The sequence below is a fragment of the Pygocentrus nattereri genome, chromosome 19 (genome assembly GCF_015220715.1).
Source record: "Pygocentrus nattereri isolate fPygNat1 chromosome 19, fPygNat1.pri, whole genome shotgun sequence".
NCBI classification, from domain to species: domain Eukaryota; kingdom Metazoa; phylum Chordata; class Actinopteri; order Characiformes; family Serrasalmidae; genus Pygocentrus; species Pygocentrus nattereri.
Window position 1 is genome coordinate 16,421,555 of NC_051229.1, and position 21,656 is coordinate 16,443,210.

General features: G+C 37.6%; 1 protein-coding gene and 1 long non-coding RNA gene across 3 annotated transcripts in view; one reads left to right on the top strand and one right to left on the bottom strand.

Moving 5' to 3' along the window:
* Window positions 1–17,362, top strand: part of LOC108427185 — a 29,451-nt gene extending 12,089 nt beyond the window's left edge. The window contains exons 3-4 of the long non-coding RNA XR_001857834.2: window positions 14,963–15,026; window positions 17,286–17,362. This is a non-coding gene — a long non-coding RNA (uncharacterized LOC108427185). The remainder of the gene's footprint in view (window positions 1–14,962; window positions 15,027–17,285) is intronic.
* The window catches only part of atcayb (ATCAY kinesin light chain interacting caytaxin b), a 31,886-nt gene continuing 12,694 nt past the window's right edge, over window positions 2,465–21,656 (bottom strand). For both annotated transcript variants that reach the window (XM_017697155.2, XM_037547746.1), the window contains 10 exons: window positions 19,003–19,236; window positions 17,300–17,464; window positions 14,779–14,881; window positions 11,527–11,658; window positions 11,262–11,348; window positions 11,050–11,148; window positions 9,606–9,641; window positions 8,719–8,763; window positions 8,343–8,382; window positions 2,465–5,151 (listed from right to left, as the gene is read on the bottom strand). In XM_017697155.2, the coding sequence (XP_017552644.1) occupies window positions 8,349–8,382; window positions 8,719–8,763; window positions 9,606–9,641; window positions 11,050–11,148; window positions 11,262–11,348; window positions 11,527–11,658; window positions 14,779–14,881; window positions 17,300–17,464; window positions 19,003–19,236 (935 nt within the window). In that variant the 3' untranslated portion in view covers window positions 2,465–5,151; window positions 8,343–8,348. The remainder of the gene's footprint in view (window positions 5,152–8,342; window positions 8,383–8,718; window positions 8,764–9,605; window positions 9,642–11,049; window positions 11,149–11,261; window positions 11,349–11,526; window positions 11,659–14,778; window positions 14,882–17,299; window positions 17,465–19,002; window positions 19,237–21,656) is intronic.

Sequence of the window (21,656 nt, forward strand, 5' to 3'; positions counted from 1 at the left end):
AATTAATATTGATCAAACCTGGTGACATTCAAAAGTAGGGCTTGTGAGACTAATAAGACGAGTGGTCCTCCGTAATAGCTTTATGTATGCCAAGAGCCATTTACAATGCTGAAATATGAGCATATGCCATTGTTCATCCACTTAGCTATGAAAAGTTTTTACTAACACCCCTATGGGACTTTAAATGCTATGCTAGTGCTAAGCTAGCAGTGGCACACTTGAACTTTATGGAAGCTACAGTTTACACTCTTTTGAAAGTTGTAACATAATTTGGGTAACAGTTATGAAACATTGCATCTTCCAACAAAAATTAATGTCATGGGCCTGTTAACAAACCCGAATTGTTAGCAGAAAAAATCTAATAATATCTAATGATGCTAATACACATGACACAATACATGGCAATGCACATTCTAATGTGATTACACCTTGACCCTGATTACATCTGGTCATGCTTCTCGAGTATAAGGATTATATCTGGATGAGGCCAAGCCACATAAAAATGAAAGTGTAAATGCAACCAAGACGCATTTAAAACAGATACAAATCCGATTGCTCAGTGTGTTTCAGAAAGTGGCCTGAGACACATTAGAGCCTCATGGTACAGCAATGTAAACGCATCAGTTTCTGCAAGACAAATTCAAACGTTCATTCTAACGATCAAAACCCCTCCCAGTACAAAAGAAACGTCTCCCCATGCAGTGCGTCATTGGGCACGTTATCCATATCTACGAGAAAAATGATTGTGGTTCGGGACCAGACGAAATGAAATCTTTAATAGCAATATGAACAGACACTACTGTGCAAAACAACCTGCAGACGAAAAGCTGAATGGATAAACACTTGGTAATTGGTTGTTGCGTAATTAGTGGATTTACATATTCTGTCCCACACAGCAATCAGATTTCAGTCTGAGTAACTGGAGAAGCATTTGACTACCAAGTGTAAATACATATCTCTAAAATCCTATCAGGATACAATCCAGATACTAGTCACATGAAGTGACCAGGTATAAATGGGGTCATATTGATGTGACATGATAGACAATCTCATTTATTGTTTTTATCCATACCCCTTGTTTTTGAGCACCACCTTGCCCCTTATAACTGAGTTACTAGGGGTAGTCATTGAAGTCTTTCCCAAATGAAATGGGACAACCCTCCACAACCCTCAAATAGAAAAGAACATTACTTCATTAACAGACTCCTAGTGGTGCTCTGTAGGCGACCCTGCCAGTCTGCAGTGATAGCAGAGAGACTAAAGTTCAGCAGCCTTTAAATTTTGGAAATCGCATGCTCTCAAAGAAAGGGGCATGCGTCAATTATTTATCATTGCTAACAACTAAATCTTCAGTGATATGAAGCTGAAGTCCACTATTCGCTCACGTTTGTTCATATTTCCCCACTCCATCTTAAATGGTGCTGCAGTTCTGGGGCCTCAGGCCAGATATTTAGCTAACTAGTTACCATGACATCACCCTACTACTGTAATACATTGAAACAACATCAATCTAAGATAATACCATGGTCATTATAATTTGTTAATGGATGAAATACCAACATATATGAGTTTCTTTGGTCACTTGTGCAGCCATCTTGCCGATTTTTCTTTTTTCTCGCAACACTGTTTAGAGTGTGCCTCTGAAAAACCTCAGTTGGGAGGTCTAACACTTTGCCGTACCCTCTATCTATCTTAGCAAAAATCAGGATACCCTATCTGTGAACGCACAAAACAAAAGGGTAAGGACTAAGTGGTAGGAGCGAGGGGTGAAATGGAATTGGGCCTAAATATGTAACACTACTGCAGCAGACTTTGAATTTTATTTTGCCACCCTTTTGTCTTTTATTGGCTGTTTTTGACAGAAGCAAATGGCCGTGCTGATTTTGCATGTTGATTTTGATTGTTCAGTTTGTTATTTAAAGGAATTGTTCATCAAAAAAATCACACAAGTTCACAAAAGTTTACATAAGTTTTCCACTTAAACCAGATGTGGTTGATAAACCAGGACATGTTACTTGTCCCCCCGCGACCCTGACGGAGAAGCGGCTTAGAAAATGGATGTTACTTGTCCAAATGTTACTGGAATCATAAGACACACTGGAAGTCAGTAGTCACCCAAGCTTTTCTGTAAATACATCCATAAAACTTCTCTCAATCCACTCAAAACACATCCAGATCTTCATCTCGCAGACATACTATGTCTTTAACCACACTGACAAATCTGAGTGGGTTGAGAAAAGTATTGGGGATGTATTTACAGAAAAGTTTTGGGTGACTATTGACACATAGTGTTTGTTAGCACATTAGCCTTATACCTCTAGGGCAAAACAAAAAAAGCAACATTTAGATACTAAACCTGTCTTGGCTGACTGACTACTTAGATACTACTTAGATATTTTTTGATAGAACTATTACTTGAAGTCGATAGGTTGTTAAAGGACACATGCCAGAGAGAACAGATGAATTAAACAGATATTTATGTCTGTACTTTATTACATTTTATGTACCCCAACACTCATTTTCACAATATTCACATCATATATTATCTATGAAATTGATCTCATGATACAAATGTTTTACTTACAATACACTGTACAAACAGTATGATCAGTATACATTGCAAAAATCCCTTCAAATGTGTAATGAACATTTAGAAAACTCTGTAAGTTACATTAATAGGGGCTAGTTGTAGTAATAGCTGGAAATGAAATGGCACCACCAATTAAAAGCAAGCAGTATGAGCAGTTTTGAATAATAAGACTACAGAGGTGGAATGTGTGATCAGAATGTCCCCGTTGATCAATATTGCCTTTAATTTCATAGTTTTACCCTGATTTATTTAGGAATGCAGTAATGTTCTTCCTCAGCCATTGTCATTTTAAGCACCTAATGTGTGACCTGTGAAGTACCAATAAATGTCCTATGGAGCGATGTAACAGAACCACTTTTGGTTCCCTAAAGAGCATTACATGATTCTTTAAATAGCCATGGATGATTCATTAAAGACCCATGAGATGTGTAAAGTGTGAAGATCACATAAAGTGAAAAGTTTGATGACTACAAAAATTTGACTTCTACATTATGTCAAGGTTCTATACCAATTAAAGTTTTTCCCAGAACTGTACACCCAAGCCATTTAGGAATCATTTAAGTCTATAGAACCTTTAAATTACATGGAGGTTCTTTCTTCTCAATCACATAAGTCATTTACGAAAATGGTCCTCTAAAGAACCAGCCACTGGAACAGAACTAGAAGTGGTCATAGAAACTAGAAATGGCATCGCTTTACATAACCCTTTTGGCACATTTATTCATCAAGGGTGTACATAAAAAATTCTAAAGCTTCTTAAGAGATTTTGGTAACACTTTACTGAAGGATGGCATTCATACGACTCCATGCCACCTACATAGAGCTACAAATGCATTTATAAAGGCTTATGCATGGCAAAAGTAATCTTTATGACCACTGATGCTTGTTGAGGTAAGCTTTTACAAATGCTTACGTAGGTTGTTAGTTGTTAAAAAATGCTTACGTTAGCATCATGTGGCCTTATGAAAGGTTCATAAGTAGCAAAGTAATACAAGTTCATAAGTAGTCCATTTAGCACAGTTGCCAAGATGTTTAACCAGCTTGCCTTGTACAGTCAAAAAGAAGAGTTTCCCCCAAGTGAACCAGCTAACAGGGAATAGGATACATTGTACAGCATTTCGTACAGTCCACACAGTCCATTTGGATACGTGAGAGTTCCACTAAGGACCCTGGTGCTCAGTACTAGTATACAGTACAGTAGCTAAGTCAGTTCTGCTCATATAAGTGGTGTTGGGGATGTAGGCTATTGCACACAAAATAATAACCCACAGGTGGCATATACATCAGTAACTAGACATTATTGTATTTAGCTAATGTGAACTCACAGCACAACACTAAACATGGCTATCTACCAAGAGCTGCTCTCCCAGCGAGCCCCGGATTTCATAACTGTTAGTATGCACAGAATTAAAGGAACAAACAAGTTCTCCTCCTTTCTTCCTTATAGAGAAATACGGATGACTTTGCTTTACGTCACCATCATATACTCTTTAAAAAGACGGCTTAAGTTAAGACTATGGTTCTGTGTAGATATTCTTCAAGGGTTCTGATATTAATACATGCTTGAAACACAACAATAGAAGGTTTTTTGGTGCTATATGGAACCTTTTTGAAAGGGGTTTTATATAGCACCAAGGGTTCTGCTATTGTTATGATGCCAAGCGTGCATCAAGCTTGTTCAAGATTCTATATAGAACCATTGTCTTTACTGAAGAATGCTTGAAGAACCCTCTTCTTTAAGAGTGCATTAAAACCTCATAACCCCCCCTTTTTCCTTTAACATAATTTGAAAACGTGTGCCAACAGATATGATCCAAAATGACTTAGAATTAAAAGTTAAAAGGTTTTTTTTTCTTCAAAATTTCTATTTAATTAAATCTTTAATTATATAAATATTTAGGGATGCCTGATGCCTGAAACATTCCCCAACACCGGAAGAATAAGTGGCTTAGAAGTTTCTCTACAATGTCACATTTAACATCAAACTCTGTGACTTCAGTGGAATGTTCTTCTTCTCCTTTAAAGTTACCGTTTTTTAAATATGAGGTTTTGTTCCCGACAGCAACGATTAGTTCCTTCTATTGAAACAGAACCAAAATGTGTCACATTGTTATATAACAGTTCAAGATCCTCCATGCGCTCTGGTAGAGGTTGGCTAGAGACTGGATGGTCCACTGGAGGGCTGGTTGTGCATCTATAGTAGGCGTCACATGAGTTCTGTACAACAAGAACTTGAAGAATTGTTCCAAAGAGTCACTTTTTCTTTACAGGCTGCTTGAGTTTCCACAGGTGTTGCAGTTCAAGAGAAAGAAAATAACTATTACACAATAGAGTCTGCTTTGTTTTCAGACACAATCTCTTTTTTCCATTTTCCATTTGAACAGCTGTGCCCCACTGTTCAGGTCAAAAACAAGTGACAAATCTGGAGCTGATTTAACAAACTCCTCTTCAGACAAAAAGATGAAGATGAATTGCTGGATTGTTGGAACATAACGAAGATGAGGAGTTAGTAGTTCTTGGCATCTTTGCTTTCATAGATGATCCTTCATTTAAGCAGTCAACTGAAAATGAAGTCAAAGAAAGACTTATAAGTACACACAGACATATACACACACACATATATATATATATATATATATATATATATATGTGTGTGTGTGTGTGTGTGTGTGTATATAATTTTTTTTTTAAATGAATAGTTTGACCAAAACACTAATTTACCAAGTTTCACTTTAACCCAAATATAATCTCCCAAGTAATGTTTGGTGTCTGAAGTTTATGTACATAAAAGGAATGGAAGTTGAAGTAGAAGTCGCTACTAGGTTGGAATAAAAATAGGTTTGCAATTAAACTTTGGGCCTGCCAGTGGGCCAAATTTAAGGGAGCCATTTAATGAGCTCCTGTGTTGGGGTAATGTAATCCAGTACAAGTTAGTAAATCTCTCAGAATGTAATCCTGAAAAATGTAATCTCATTTCATATTAGCTCTCCGTCATTCTGAACCAAATAATCTCATACTATTAGAATGAAAGAATTATTTCCTTGAAACAACCAAAATGATCTGCCGATATAGTGACAGGATTTCTCTTAATAAGACTTCTTAACTAAATAACTCGGTTAAACAATCCTATAATACTCTCTCAACAGTCTTGCAATGAGAAATATTAGATATATCAGCTACATTTATGATAATTTCATCTGCCGAGATGTCATTTTTGCAGAGTAGATGGTTATGCCAGGTGAGGGTTCAGAGTTTAGTTTAAAACTGTGCATCCAGGGGGCCCCATTCATGTCTTTTATCTAAACCCGCAGAATCACTAATCCACTCTGTGCTTGCGGCCCACAAAGTGTTCATTTTGGCTTGTGCGCTAGTTTCATACATAAACACAGGCAGAATGTGTTTGATTTGCACCTGAAACTGGCACAACAGTCTTAGCATATCTGCACTCTGTCTACACCTGATGAGGATCTTAGAAATGCATTCAATGTTGTCATCACCCAACTACGGACATGACCAAATTCAAGTCCTCATCACTATCCCTAAATACATACTGCTCTCTCTTAGGGGTGTAAATATCTGACCACACAAAGATTCTTTAGCAAATGATTCAGTGCAGCATTGTCAGCATTCAATTAATTGTTATTCTTGTTAATTATTTTGGTACAATTCAGATTTCTTTGTTAAAACATCCTAAATATTACGTAATTTGGTTGCCCTTCTTTTTGGCTGCTAACCGGAGTGAATGTGCTCTCTAAACATTTCAGCCAAGTCACCGTGGCATTAAAGTGATCTCTCCCTGTATGGGCACTGATAGCAGGGTGATTTATGTGCCAGTGTACCGATCAGTAATGAGTGACAGGCAGGGCACTCAAAAATAAAAGATAAATCATGGAAGAGAGAGTGAGAGAGGAGACGTGGAACTGGGGGGCAAAAATAGCATTGATCTGAGTTGGTGTTCTGGCTGGTGTTCTGAAGAGAGGAGCAGATGTGTTTTACATAACACACAGCGCAGAGGAGTCTTTGAAAAATTCCACTAGGCCGAGACCAGAGAGACACCCCTTCAAGAGGCGGGGCATTAAACTAGCCCAGCTGCATGGCCTCTACTGTTACAGCAACTGGCCTGGGTGCTCTTACCTACAGTCATAGCCTGACATGATCCTGTCAGAATCAGAATCATTTATTAGCCAAGTACATTTACATACAGAGGTCATTTTTACTGTTGAGTCCTCACACAAAGAAATATAAATCAAATATAATCATAGGACAGGTTTACTAAAAGAGGCACTTACTGCCGATAGTCTACTGACACTGCGCTAGTGGGTGTCGCCAATTTGGTGGGTTATCTACTAAGAACTTCCACGCACATGAAAAGGCTCAACTTTGCAATTAGCGTATGAGCAGCGCAATATAACCTGTGTTTGGCTCACATCTTCGTATTAAAAACCTGTTTGCACCAGATAGGAGAAAAAAAGACTTTTGAAAGACTGAGTGCCTTACTCCTGTTACTCTGCTGCTGCTGTAATACTGTGAATTTCCCCGCTGTGGGACTAATAAAGGATTATCTTATCTTATCTCTTATCTGTGTTTCAGTTCAAACTGTGACTCATTAGGTCAAAAAATTTCCTATTTTCTCATTGAGGCTTTGTAAGTCAAAGTTGAAAGTCAAAGACAGTGTGTTATTACTTGTTGAAAAAATCTGATTATTTCAAAGAAAAATAAGTCATTATTTCAACATAACATTAAAATTTGAGAAAACTAAGTAATCATTTTGACTTTCTCTTTTGAAATGCATGTTCGTTTTCAGCTGGAAGGATGAGCTGAACACAGCCACATCCACATGGTTTGAGAATTGTATGGTTTTGATTGTGAGCTCTTAGCTAAGCTCTTATTTATTTTTTATTAAAAATAAAATTCTTTATTCTCTGGGCATAAACAACTGCAGCCATCTTATTTTTTAGAGCGTTTTTAGAGAGTCAAGAGCACAAAAGAGTAATGACTGCCTTTTTGTCTTATTACAAATGATTATTATGATTATTGGCACTATTATGCTCATTTAACAAATGATGACAGGAACTTTTAATGCCAAAATAGCTTGTGTGATGGTGTAAAACATTAGAAAATCTGCCCCGTAGTGTAATTATGGAGACGTTGTGTATCTTAAGCTGACAGGTCACACTGCTTTTGCTATAATATCAGTGCATAGTTGTTTGCAAAGGTTTTGTTGATTTTCTGAGTGAAAGTAAATCACACAATTGCCCACTGTACATTTTAATGCACAATTACTAATATTTGCAGAGTTTAATAAACATAATAGATATATATATATATATATATATATATATATATATATATATATATATATATATATATATATATATATATGTGTGTGTGTGTGTGTGTGTGTGTGTACACATTTTCAGATACTACAGTTTTACACTCAAATGACTGTATAAACATACAGTAACCATGGGTTTAGTCTGTGATGTTGACTTGATAGCTTGATAGCAATAGCTGAAGCTGGTGAAATTTCTGCTTAGTCTGTGTGTTTATCCCTGCAAGTTTTTGCATGACAGCTAATCTTCTAACAGTCTACGTCTCATTAAGTCATATGGGATTTTCATCACTTGTCCAGAGTCGCAACTGTAACTGTAAGTGTTTAATGCTGAGGAAGTGAAACGTGTCCAGGTTCAGGTGGAATAGATAGCAGTCAGAACAATGAATAATGAATATGAAAAATAATAGTTGTTCTTACCAGCACTTATGGACAAGCCTCTGCAGCCACTGACACAGGCCTGCAAAGTAACACAAGCCACAGATCACTGTGTCAAATCTTTTCTCCACCTGCTACTGTATTTACATTTACAGCATTTTGGCTGACGCTCTTATCCAGAGCGACTTACAATGTGATCATTTTACACAGGGAGGCCAAGGTGGTGTTAGGAGTCTTGCCCATGAACTCTTATAGGTATAGTGTAGGGCGCTTGCCCTGGTGGGGGATTGAACCCTAGTCTACTATGTAGAAGGCAGAGGTGTTAACCACTGCACTAACCAACCACCGAACCAAATGTACCTCTGTTGGGGTTTGCAATGTTTATCAGTGAATAGGATGTGAGACAGAACATAGTTACCTTTCTGGGACTGATTTGTCTGTTTGTTTCTGGTGTTGTTCAAGCCTGTGAACAAAAAAATAACTTTAGAGTGAAGTGTAAAGGAAAGTGTACAGGGAAAAAAGCTTCTTGACTGATTTCCTTTGTAATTATGTGCTGTGTAATAGCAGCAGTAGTGGAAAAAAGCATGTGTAAATGTTTTCAATCCATTGTAGCATTTAAGTTTCAAATCAATGTCCAGTATCAGTTATAATCAGTTACATGCATTTTTTGGAAGCCTAACACGGGATAAGCAAATAAACAAGGTTTATACTAATTTCGTCCACTATGTTAAACTCAGCAACTGCATAGAAACATAGACACTGCATAATATCCAAGAGCTTGCAGAAAAATGTTAGATTTAAATTTGTTCCCTGTAGAGGAAAAAATCAACAAAACATGTAATTGGTCTACAGTTTTAGATACCACTGTATTAGATTCAGTTACGTGTATTCCTCTACTGTACAGAACTATAAGACTATGTACGATGTTAAAACGAGTGCAGATGTTAATATAAAATGATAGCAAAACTCTTGGAGAATACTGCACTGCTGCATTTTAGTTTCTATGAACTGTCTTATTTTATGCCATATGGAAGTCTGTAAGAGGGAACTTCTGCGCTATGTCTTACTGTGGAAGCACACAGTAAAAAAGAGGAAATGAAATACTTTCTTAGGTAAAATTCTTAGGTAAAATGTTGGTCTTCTGCTTTGTGCAGTGCTGCAAACCTCCAAACAAAAAGGCTGAATTTGTGTGCTTGTGTTTGAGTAGTGAGCTGGGCGTGGAGGGTTCATGGCCTCTCGTAAAGGCCAGTGGATACTTGAGCAGCACTTGACAGTTTGCTGACCCATAAACCCCTGCAGTTTTACCTTTCTGTCTGGGTCTTGAGGCGCGCCTCATCGTACCTAAGGAAAACAGAGATGTGCTCAGTTATCATACCAATACAGGCTGGCCTCAGCTCCCCTCAACACTGCAGCATTGTGCTGACTGAAACCTGACACCTGCACCAACATGCCTTTACAACATTGCTCTGTGGCTTTCTAAGACAGAGGTCATTCAGATTCATTTAGACATGGATTTCTCTAGGTGAAATGGCAAGTATTATGCACATGTACAATATATAATTTAAAAGAAAGTGACAGTGTAATAGTGAAACACTTAAACATTGAATTAAAACTTATCTGGACAAGTAAGCATCGATATCATTGGCATTATGGCCCTTAAGTCATTTAATCACTGCTCCTTTAGAAGCCAGTGATGAGCCCATGTATTTTTCATTGTATGTATTAAATCTTTTATTTGTTAAATGTTAAATGTGTTAAATTCACAAACAAAAGTTTGCAAACTCTTAATCAACCCAATCTATTGCCTTAACAGAATTTCAATTTGAATCAGTCTTTATGTCTTATAGACAGTAAGAAAAGCGACCAATTTTTTAATTATTTGTTATTTTTTTTACCTCAATATATTTCTCTCTGGACACAAGAAACAAAATTATTATCCATCACCATTTTTGTAATTACTACAAAAACTAATAATAATGATGCATTTATGATACATGAAATGCAGCTCAAACTGCTTCACAATGTAAAATAAAATACACTGAAAATAACTGTGCTGTAATAAAAAGTTCTGTAAACTTTTAAAACATTTTTTATCTTAAAATATAGGGAACAAAAGTTAAAATATGAGGCTTATAGACTATATAAATTCTAACCTCGTATACAAAACATTTATTTTTTATTATTAGTTAATTAGTTCTGACTTTGCTATGTTTCTATAAAAAATATTGCAAGGCAGACTATATATATATATATATATATATATATATATATATATATAAAACACATTTATATAACACTTAATTAAATATCTATTACATTTTCATAAACCTAACCCTCACCATGGTGCTAAACCTATCCCTGATGCTAATCTTAACCCTAACACCCACACTTTCACCAAATGGTTGTCAGTATTTTGAACACCTGCGTTTAATTTATCCAAAATAAAGTGGTAACAAAACAGATTGAATAATATAGCATAACATAAGCAAAGAAACTTTTTAATCACACTGGCCAACTTAATTCACAGCACAAACAAACAAAAACTACAGTGAGCCTCAGAAGTCAGCCTACAAGTCATGGACATTTAAGACTTCAGAAACGTTGTTATGTAAACTGTGTAAACTATTTCAGTATAGTGTTATGTTGCTCCTTTTGCTTAATTCCTCAGAAGGGTGCTAGCAAAGGTTTCTGTCCACTTTCAAAGTTTTTATTGTCTAAACAGCTCCCCTTGCTGGCGGGATGTACTCACTGCAGCACACACTCTGGAATCTGCACATGCTCCATGGGGACAATCTCAGCCAGCTCCTCCAGACTCTGCACATAACGGATCTTATCCAGGAACTTCACACTGCAATCAGAGAGGAACAGTCAGTAACAATGCTTACCTAGTCAAAATAATGACACATCCTCAGCAATGCTGGAAACTCAGATCATATTACTCGCACACTGTTTTTTTCGTACCTGATGAAAGGCCGGGAAATGGCCAGAACAGTCCGAATGAACCAGGACGGGTGCGCAATGATCAGGCATTTGAGATTCTTCCTTAACCTTAAGAATAAATGAAATACAATAACATGTCAATATAATTAACACACATTGAGATATGCAACAATAGATCCTTTCACCTGCCTTTGTTAAATACTTCTTTAAACAATGTGGTGTAGAACATGCAGCAGTAAAATCATACTAGTGTAAATGTAAAGCGCACAGGTATTGATATTACTACCTTCTGTCGATCATCTGGTAGCATCTCTTGAGCCAGCTGATGCCGGGCATTCTCCTGCGGGGGGTGGCTCCATTCAGGTAGATGATCATGTAGTCTTCAGCAACCAGCAACTCCAAACTGCTAATGACATACCTGTAAGAGACATGGGGATATACACATGTGTCTAAAACCAACACATCAGCACCAATACACCATTCAGGTCTTCCTTGAAAGCCTGTCTCAGCACACAAAAGATAAAAAATCAGCAAACGTTTTTGGATTTGCAAGATAAACATTGCTCTCATGAGTTGCTGGTATATTTATACTAGCATCTATACTAGCATCTATACTAGCAAGACAGACTATACTACACTCTTAAAGTGTAGTAAAGGGAATGGTTATATCTAGAATCATAAGTTCTATATAGAATCTTCTCATGCTAAATGATTAATTACATGGTGAAATGGTTCTGCAGTTTGGTGGAGAATAAATGTAGTTCTATGTAGCATCAAAAAGGGTTCAAAGGGACATCATAACAATACCTATTTGGTGCTATATAGAAACTTTATCAAATATGTTCTACATAGAATCATATACAGCACATTCTCCATCAATCTGATGAATTCTATGTAGAGGAGTTCTATATAGAACCCATGGTTCTAAACAGAACCATCCTCTTTACTAAAGAACCCTTGAAGAAGCATTTTTTTTGTTAAGAATGTAACATAATTTGATACATTCTTACCAAAAGTGCTGGTAATAAATCATACAGCAATCTTAATTTTCAGTTTTAGAGAATCCTAGTCAGCTGCATTGTGTGTTCTTTGCTGGGTGCTTCTAATTGTTTTGAAACGATGATTTTAAATACATGAAACTAAATAAATAACAAGTTTGCTTTCTAGAAATGTAGCTTCTTTCTGATTAATGTTTACAATACTGTGTGGGACTCCTTCTCTTGTAATTTAAGAGGACAAAAACAAAACAAAATATTCAAGTAATTCAACAAATCAAGTAATGCCAGGCCTTTAAGATACTGAACTGGTTCACTACAGCTGAAGCCAATGCCTGCCAGGTAGAGAAAAAAAAGCAGCCAACATTTGTTTCCTTCTCTGTTTTTGGCAGCGGTTTAGACTTTGAATGACAATTATCAAAATTATGACTTAATATCTCAAATAATGATGTATGTTCTCAAAATATTGGCTTAGTGTGATGAAATAATGACTGATTTTCTTATTTTCTTGACATATCAACTTATTATCCTAAATGTATTTCTCACAGTGCTGCTCGAAAGTTTCAGAATCAGAATCACTTCATTTTTTGCCAAGTGTGTTATACATGCAAGGACTTTGTCTTGGTGAGTGCCCACACATATGACATGTAACATACTAAACAGATCAGGCTAGCAAACAGACTGTTAACAAGCATTTAAGAGAAAACCTAATTTAAAAATACAATGAATAGAGTAAAGAATAATAAATAATGAATAAATGTCTATAGGTATGCAGGTCTGTGTAGATTCTAGATGTTTGCCTGATTGTGGACTCATGAACACCATCATTAACCAGTGTAAGAGATGCCTGCAGAGTCTTAGATGTCACATTGGGGTTTGTTGTGATCTACGATGTTCTACACTTTAGTCTTGGAGTCATTTTTGTTGGATGACCTCTCCAGGAAAGGGTAACAGTGGTGTTAAATTTCCTCTATTTGTACTCTATCTGCCTGACAGTGGATCAGTGAAGTCCAAACCCTTCAGAAATAGTACTGGAACCTGTGGTAGCCTCACGCGCACTGGCAACTGATTTTCTGAGGTCTGAGTTGATTGAGACATGGCATGCACTGACAAAGAAGAGGCTTTGATGGTGAAGATTCAGATTAATGTTTGTTTAATTTAGTAGGGTCAACCACACTCACACCTGAACATCATCCAATTGACTGAACCTCCTGACTCTAATTCTTGCCTATACCAACCTAATAATTCTAGAGGTTCACATACTTTTGTCAACAAAGACATTTAACATTGGATCACTTTGTTCTATAAATGTGTGAAAAACTATATCGTTGTTTGTGTTGTTTGTTTAATTTGGTTCTCTTTATCTACTGTAGTGACTTAAATGAAGATTCATCATATTTAAGATAAGATAAGATAAGATAAGATAAGATAAGATAAGATAATCCTTTATTAGTCCCACAGCGGGGAAATTTAAAAAAATCTGATGGCCACATTTATGTCGAAATTCACAAAATGGTTTACAAGAGTTCAGAAACACTTTTTTTGATATGTAATAACTGGTTATTTTAGCATTGTAGTAGTACAGTAATTTTGAGTTATAATTTTGATTAAACAAGTGAAAATCATGAGAAAGTAGGTAATTGTTTGAAGAGTTTCATTGGAAAATGCCACATATCCAAACAAGAATGGTTCCATGGTGTAATGGTTTGACTGAATCCAGTGAACCGAGTTCAAATCTCAATGGGACCTCTTCCTTTGGGGCAGTCATGCGCTGGAGGTTAGGGAACCAGCCTAGCAACCGGAAGGTTGCTGGTTTGCTCCCCTGAGCTGACAGTACATGACTAAACCTTGAGCAAGGCTTCCTGGGCATTGTGGCTAGGGCTGCCCACCACTCTGGGCAAGTGTGCTCACTGCCCCCTAGTGTGTGTCTTCACTAGTGTGTGTAATGTATGTAATGTTTCACTGCATGGATGGGTTAGATTATGGAGGTGAAATTTCCCCATTGTGGGGCTAATAAGGGGAATTATAAAGGGAGAGATTTAGAAAGAATAACAGCTAATATCTAGCATGTTTCTTAGTAAAACCGTCTCCTGACAGCAAAATAAATGAAAATGATGTTTATTGTGTTTCTGATCAAACCTCTTTTATTCAAAGTCAATATTTTGAAAGTACGGTATTAAAATCAGTCAAGAAAAAAACAAGTAGGTGTTTTTTTTGTCCTCTACATGGTGAGAATAGGCTTCTGCAAATACCACCCAGCACAACAACAGTGACCCTACTCTTCACCAGCTGTACACAGAAAATCGCTGTAGTTAAATGAACCCTAGTGGTCATTCACTTCCAGCTGGCATCATCTTAAGTGATAATTCAGCACTTATGATGCTAATGTGTAACATCAGGTGAGTGTTCTAAATGAATTTACACTGAAGGCTGTATTGACTTCACTGTACTGACTTGTAATGTGGCAGCTAAAAGTGGTACGTATTCAGTAGAAAGTGTGTTCTGACTGCCTGGGTGGATGTCTGGGAACCAGTTTGTCTTACAAGAAGAGATTCTCCATGATGTAATGGTAGTCTGTGCAGCCGCTGTCAGGGAGGTAGCAGGCCGCAAACACGATGATAGCGTTCAGGCCTTCTCCATAATAACCTGTAGAAAAGAGCAAGATTATTTGGTTTGTTGAATTGGATTTTTTTTCTAATGGCTTGTCATGTGTATTTATGTCACCAGGGGGCAACATAACTGAATTTGCTGGCCTGTGTCCTTGAGCTCAACACTAGACTCAGTATTGTGGGTATGTAACACTACACTCCACTTTACACTCTGGGTTAAGATGACAGCAACCTTTGGTGGCTGAGCAATGCAAATGCTTTAGATGGCATTATTTGAATTGCAATGTATTGTGTCGTGATGTATTTTTGGACCCCTAGCATGACAATGTTGAATCACAGGTCTCATTGATGACTAGATTCTTCATGAAAAGAAGAAGCTAGTCATCAATAACACAGAAAGATGGGGGTGCTGAGGGGCCTGCAGCATCTCCAGATTCTAGGACTGCCTGGAATCTGTAGTAGTGTGGACTCAAACAAATGCTGCATTTTCATTACAGCATGATGAATTGCTTTCCTTGCAAACTGTAGGCCCCTTTAGTGGCATGTCACTAAAACACAAGCATATTTAGAGTCCAGAGTTACACTATGGGCAGAGTTTTAGGTGAGCTGTGCCCTGAAGGAGCCTAGTGTTGTGTTTAACCTTTAAAAAGTGACATAATGTAATAATGCCCTGTCTTCTGCTCAAGTGTGCATTCAAATGTTAAATCAGTGGAGCCTGGTTAAGTCAATGTGGAGCCTGACACAAGTGATAAGCACACTACATGCCTGCAACCTGATTTATTGCTGCTCAGCTCATTTGCCTAAAGTTTATCCAAAAGGAGAAAAATCAGGGTGTGTATCAGGAGCTTAATGTGTCAATTACACATATTGTTGCCTCTTGCCTCAGTATAGCAGAATGTTTGGTCCAAAAAAATGTCATTTAATTACTGACATGTCACGTATATGCAGCTTAAAGCTGTAGTACCACCAACTTAAAACATCTTACTGCCTCCCTAAGCCACTACCACATCCATATCGCTGTGCCAACACATTCAATATGAAAAATGTATTTGATCTGCTGGGGACAGACACTGCATGCAACCATTTAGTGCTGACATGCATCAGAAAAAAACAACCTAAATTGACACTCACAGCTACCTATGGTGTCCTTACAGTACAAATACATAAGATGGCATAATTTGAATTGCAATGTATTGTTTCATGATATATTTTTGCCCCCCAAGGATGGCAATATGGAATGGCAGACATGTCTCTGCTAGCCTTGTTGACAGGTGCAGGTTAGGTTATGGAAATGAACACTGGCTGAAGGTATTAATGGTAACTAGCTGTGACTGTGTGTGTAAATTTTAAAGGTTAGATACAGTTTAAAGTGAAACCATGGATGATCTTTAAGTCTTTAAGTCAGCTTTATTGTCAATACTACAATATTGTACAGGACATACAGAGTATTGAAATTGCGCTACTCTCAGACCCCATAGTGTAGCAATAACCTAGAGGGACCAGTGTTGGGATAATATGAAATTACTGTTTTTATTGTATTGCTGTTCAAATTCTTGACAGTTTTATTCTCAGTCAGTTTGCATTGTTTTCTGTGCAATTACTGAATAATAAGACTCAGCATGCCTAGCATTTTAAGGGGATAAATGATATTTTCTGTGCTGGCTATTCAGACTGAACTGTACTGAAAGGACTATTGACTATTCCTCCTTTCAGCTAGCACAGATGTGTATTGGTTTTAAAGTGTAACTTACAAGTAATGAGTAGGGAGATTTCCATTTTTATAATTACTTTTATTATTTTCTAAGAAGTAATATGTAATTTCATTACAGTTGATAATGAAATGGATTTCTATTTCTGAGTAACAACTCCATACTGAAAAGGACAAATTTCCATCAAAATAATCATGTTAAACTCATGGGAACCACTAGAGACCAGGGTCCTGATCTGCTGCCCCTAACAACTATTGGGCTAATACATCCCTCCCCTTACAGTTCTGGTGGTATGACATATCTTATGGATGGCTAGCATGTTAGGGTGAACAGCTCCCTTATTCTACCCAACACCAAAAATGCACTAAAATGTTTAAAAAACTCATATTGAGTAGAAAATACTTATATTATATATATGATATATTTATTGTCATAACTAGATTTATACACTCTAAAACCAGCTGATATTTCTAGTAATTAGTGAAGTTTACATTATGCTAACTACTTTCCATGCTTTAATTCATTCATATGTTATACAACCTAAGTCTTAATATATTACAAATCTTCTAAATATACTTCAAAGCATCAACCTAGATTACATTGCAGGAACTTGACTGAGATGTAGCAATAACTTGTCATTCCTTTATTCACTGGAGATGATTAAGTGTCTTTTGCTGTGGGGTCCATATGGTGTAGTTAAGCCACTGGTTCCTTTATTCTACCTACCACCAGAAGACTTCACTGACCTCCATGAGTGACCACTCGCAGATAGGGCCTGATGACCTGCATGTCTATCCGGTGCTCCTTATCGCCGATGATCACAGTCCTCCACAGACGTCCTGACCCCTCTCCCTCCTCACCCCCTTGTCCCTCACTTGGGCCTCCTTTGGCACACGCCACTGGGGTGTCATCTGTGGAAGAGCCGTCATAATGCTGTGAGCACAAAAATTCTGTGAGGGCTCAGGAAGGTCCAAATGAGATTGATACCACTGATACAAATGTGGCCTATTTACAAATGAAGCATGAAAAAAAAAACATAATAAAATATCTCTTGTAGAATGTAGAATCAAATCTAGAATCTGCAGGAATCCATTTTTACATTTGCCTGTACAGTGTTTTCTGTGCCAATGGCTGTCACACAATCCCAAAGCATAACAGGTACATGCTCAACAGCTGGCAAGGTGTTCTTTTCATCAAATGCTGTTCCTTTTTTCCAAAACATGCCTTTGAGAATTGTGGCCAAGGAGTGTCGTTTTTACCCTACTGTGGTTTCAGTCCAGTGCACCTGTTTCTTCACCTTCTGATGACTCCTCAAAATCATGTTTGAGCAAGCAACGCTACACTGTAGAACAGCTCCTGTATCAGCTACACATTTCTGCAGGATGTAAGTCATATGGGGGTTTTACTTTGCTTTTTTGTCCAGCATATGAGCAGTTTTATCTGAGAGGAATTAAATGAAAGTCTAGAGTCTGCAGTTTTAACAGAATTTCTCTGCTTGTTTCAAAGAGCTTCGAGTAAGTAGTAAATACAGTAACTTCTAAGGATTAACCAAAGTGCAGCATTTAAGAAGTCATATACCACAATGTGTGTGTGTGTCTGTGTGTGTGTGTGTGTGTGTGTGCGTGTGTGTGTATGAGAGAGAGAAGAAAACACAATGCTATGGGTCTGAAAGAATGTGTAGCTGTCAAGATGCCATTACTGAGAAAAGGAAAAACAAAAAAGCTGCTTATGTTCTTAACATCACTGAATGTGTTTGAGAACACTTGGATTGTGAGAAATGGAAAATACAGCCAACTTCTAGGACTTTGGCAGCGTGAAAAATATTCCTGCAGATTTCTTTGACAGAATGAAAGCAAGTCTCCTGAAAATAATGGAAGTTGTAACAAAGGCAAAGAGTGGACACACAAAACACTGAAAAAATATGTTTAGTTCTTGATGCATCTGTGTAATTTTCTGTTAAATGTGTGTTTTCTGTTTATGCTGAAAAATGAATATCTTGTACTTAATGGCCGTTTTCTCTAGTAAATAAATAAATGACAGGTGGTCTCTCTTATTAGCACACATATTTTCAAGATCATACATTCTTACATGTTGTTCATAATATGAAATCACCTCAGGGGAGTAATGGGCCTCATTTTAAGCTGCTGTAGAATTAATTCCACACATGTACATGTAAATACACATAAACACACATGACATGACCACACATGACACGTGACCTCCATAAAGGTTAGAGACCCAGCTCACTATACAGGAGCAGCTCTGTTTACATGGGCTTCAGGCTTGTGAGACTGGTCCTATGTAACCATGTGATCATGTTATGTTTTTGTTTTTGCATGTAGTGGATGTTGCAACAGTGTTGCTGTTGTGACCTGCTATTTTAGACCTTGTTTATATGTGTCAGACAAAACAGAGTCTGTTTTAGAATGACCTTAGACCTTGCACTGACCTTCCCACTCCAGCTCGTTGCCATTGGTGATAAACTCCAGCGAATCAGTTTCGTCTGGCGTATCAATGTCATCTACGTTGATGTCCAGGTCGTCGGGTGTGTCCAGGAAGTCATCTGAGAGGATGGACCCTTCACTCTGGTCCAGAGATAGGTTGATGTCTGGGGCAACCAGCGTCCGGCGCTTCCTTTGTGCTGCTGAGCCTCCGTGGCCTCCATGCAGGGAGCCAGGAGGAGCTGAAACAGAATAAAATAGGGTACAGTTTACATTTCAATTATTTTAAAAATGTAAAAACAAAATACTTATACCAATTAAGACCTACAGTCAGTGGATCATGGAAGGAACTTCTTACTTTGATTTCTCATTCTGAATTTACACTGTGGTGCTAGTATAGCATCTAACAAGTGACTTGTTAGCAGGTACTTTTAACTGATACAAAAAGCATTGACTTCAACCATCTTGCATGCACACCATGTTTAAGATCTATCCACAAATTTTCAATGATATTAAAGTCAGGGGATTGTGAGGGCCATTCCAAAACCAGACTGTGTTTCTTGCATTAGTTAATAGTGGATTTTGAGGCTTTTTTTGAATCACTGTACTGTTGTAGAAGTCAGCCTCTTTTCAACTTCAGCTTCTTTACTGACTGTATCACATTTGCTTCCAAACAACCACAAAGCTTAATAGATACACCTCTATGCTTAACATATGCTTAACATATGGCAAGGTGTTCTTTTCATCAAATGCTGCTCCTTTTTTACACATGCATATCTTTGGTAATTGTGTTCCATTTTCACTTAATCAGTCCACACCACCTGTTTCCAATATGCCTCTGGCTCATCTAGATGTCTTTTGCATACTTCAGATGTTTTCCCTTTTGTGATTAGGTTGTAGGGAGAGTTTCCTTCTTTCCTCTTTAATGCAGGTCATGTTTGTTCAAGCAATGCTCCATAGCAGAATAGCCCACCAACACTCATACCAGCAAAACTTTCTTACAGTTTCTTTGCCGTGATATGGGGGTTTTACTTTGCTTAGAGCTGGATTTTTTTTGTGAAATAGCCATTTTATGACACAATACAAGCACAGTAGGTATAAACATAAGATAAACAACAGATTATTCTGCTGACATCATCAGCAGAACATACAACCCTGTTTCCAAAAATGTTGGGATGCTGTGCAAAATAATAATAAAAACAGATTTCAGTGAGGTGCAAATCATTCAAACCCTATATTTCATTTAAAACAGGACAAAGACAACATATCAAATGCACTCCAGTGGCGCAGCAGTAACACCATGAACTGTCGACTATAACATCGGGGGCAGTTGTGGGCTGGAGGTTAGAGCATTGGCCCTGTGACTGGAAGGTTGCCAGTTCAATCTCCAGTGACACCTAACCCCCAACTACTCCCTGGGCCATGGATAGGACTGTCCACCTATCAGGGCAGGTGTGCTCACTGCCCCCTAGTGTGTGTGTGCATTCACTAGTGTGTATGTGGTGTTTCACTTCACGGATGGGTTACATGTATGTATATTCTCATTTTGAATTTGATGCCAGCAGTATATTTCAAAAAAGTTGGGTCAGTGACATAAGAACACAGGTAAAGTTGTGTAATGCTAAAAAATCTCATTACTAATTAGGTTAATTAGCAACAGGTCAGTAACACGATTGGGTATAAAAAGAGCATCATAGAGAGACTGAGTCTTTCAGAAGTAAAGATGGGGAGGGGTTCACTACTCTGTCAAAGACTATGCAGATGAATATTGCAACAATTCAAGAATAATGTTTCTCAGTGTAAAATAGCAAAGAACTTGGGGATTTAATCATCTACAGTACATAACAGCATTAAAAGATTCAGAGAGTCTGGAGAAACCTCTGTGTTTAAGGCACAAGGCTGAAACCCAATAGTGGATGGCTGTGATCTTCTTTCCTTCAGGTGGCACAATTCTGTCGTGGAAATCACTGCCTGGGCTCAGGAACACTTCCAAAAAACACTGTTTCTTAGTGTATCCAAAAAAACAAGATAAAACTCTAACATTCAAAGAAGAATATATATAAATATATATAAACTGCATCCAGAAACTCTGCCGCCTTCTTTGTGTCCAAACAAAGATGGACTGAGGTGAAGTGGAAAAGTGTCCTGTGGTCTGACGAATCAACTTTTGAAATTCTTTTTGGAAATCATGGATGCCGCTTTATTCAGGCCAAAGAGAAGAGGGACCATCTGGCTTGTTATAAGTGCACAGTTCAAAAGCTAGCATATGTGATGGTATGAGGGTGCTTTAGTGCACATGGCATGGGTGACTTGCACATCTGTGAATGTACCATTAATGCTGAATGATATACATACAGGCTTTGGAGCAACATACCACCATTCAGATGACATCTTTTTCAAGGATGGCTTTGCTTATTACAGCAAGACAATGTCAAACCACATTCTATGTATATTACAGCAGCATGGCTCTAGAGTAAAAGAGTCTGGGTGCTAAACTGGCCTGCCTGCAGTCCAGATCTGTCATCCATTAAAAAGCTTTGTCAAATTATGAAAAGAAAAATGCGACAAAGGAGACCCCAAACTGTTGAGCAGCTGAAATACTATATCACGCCAGAACAGGAAAATTTTCAAAACTACAGCAGTTGGTCTCCTCAGTTCCCAA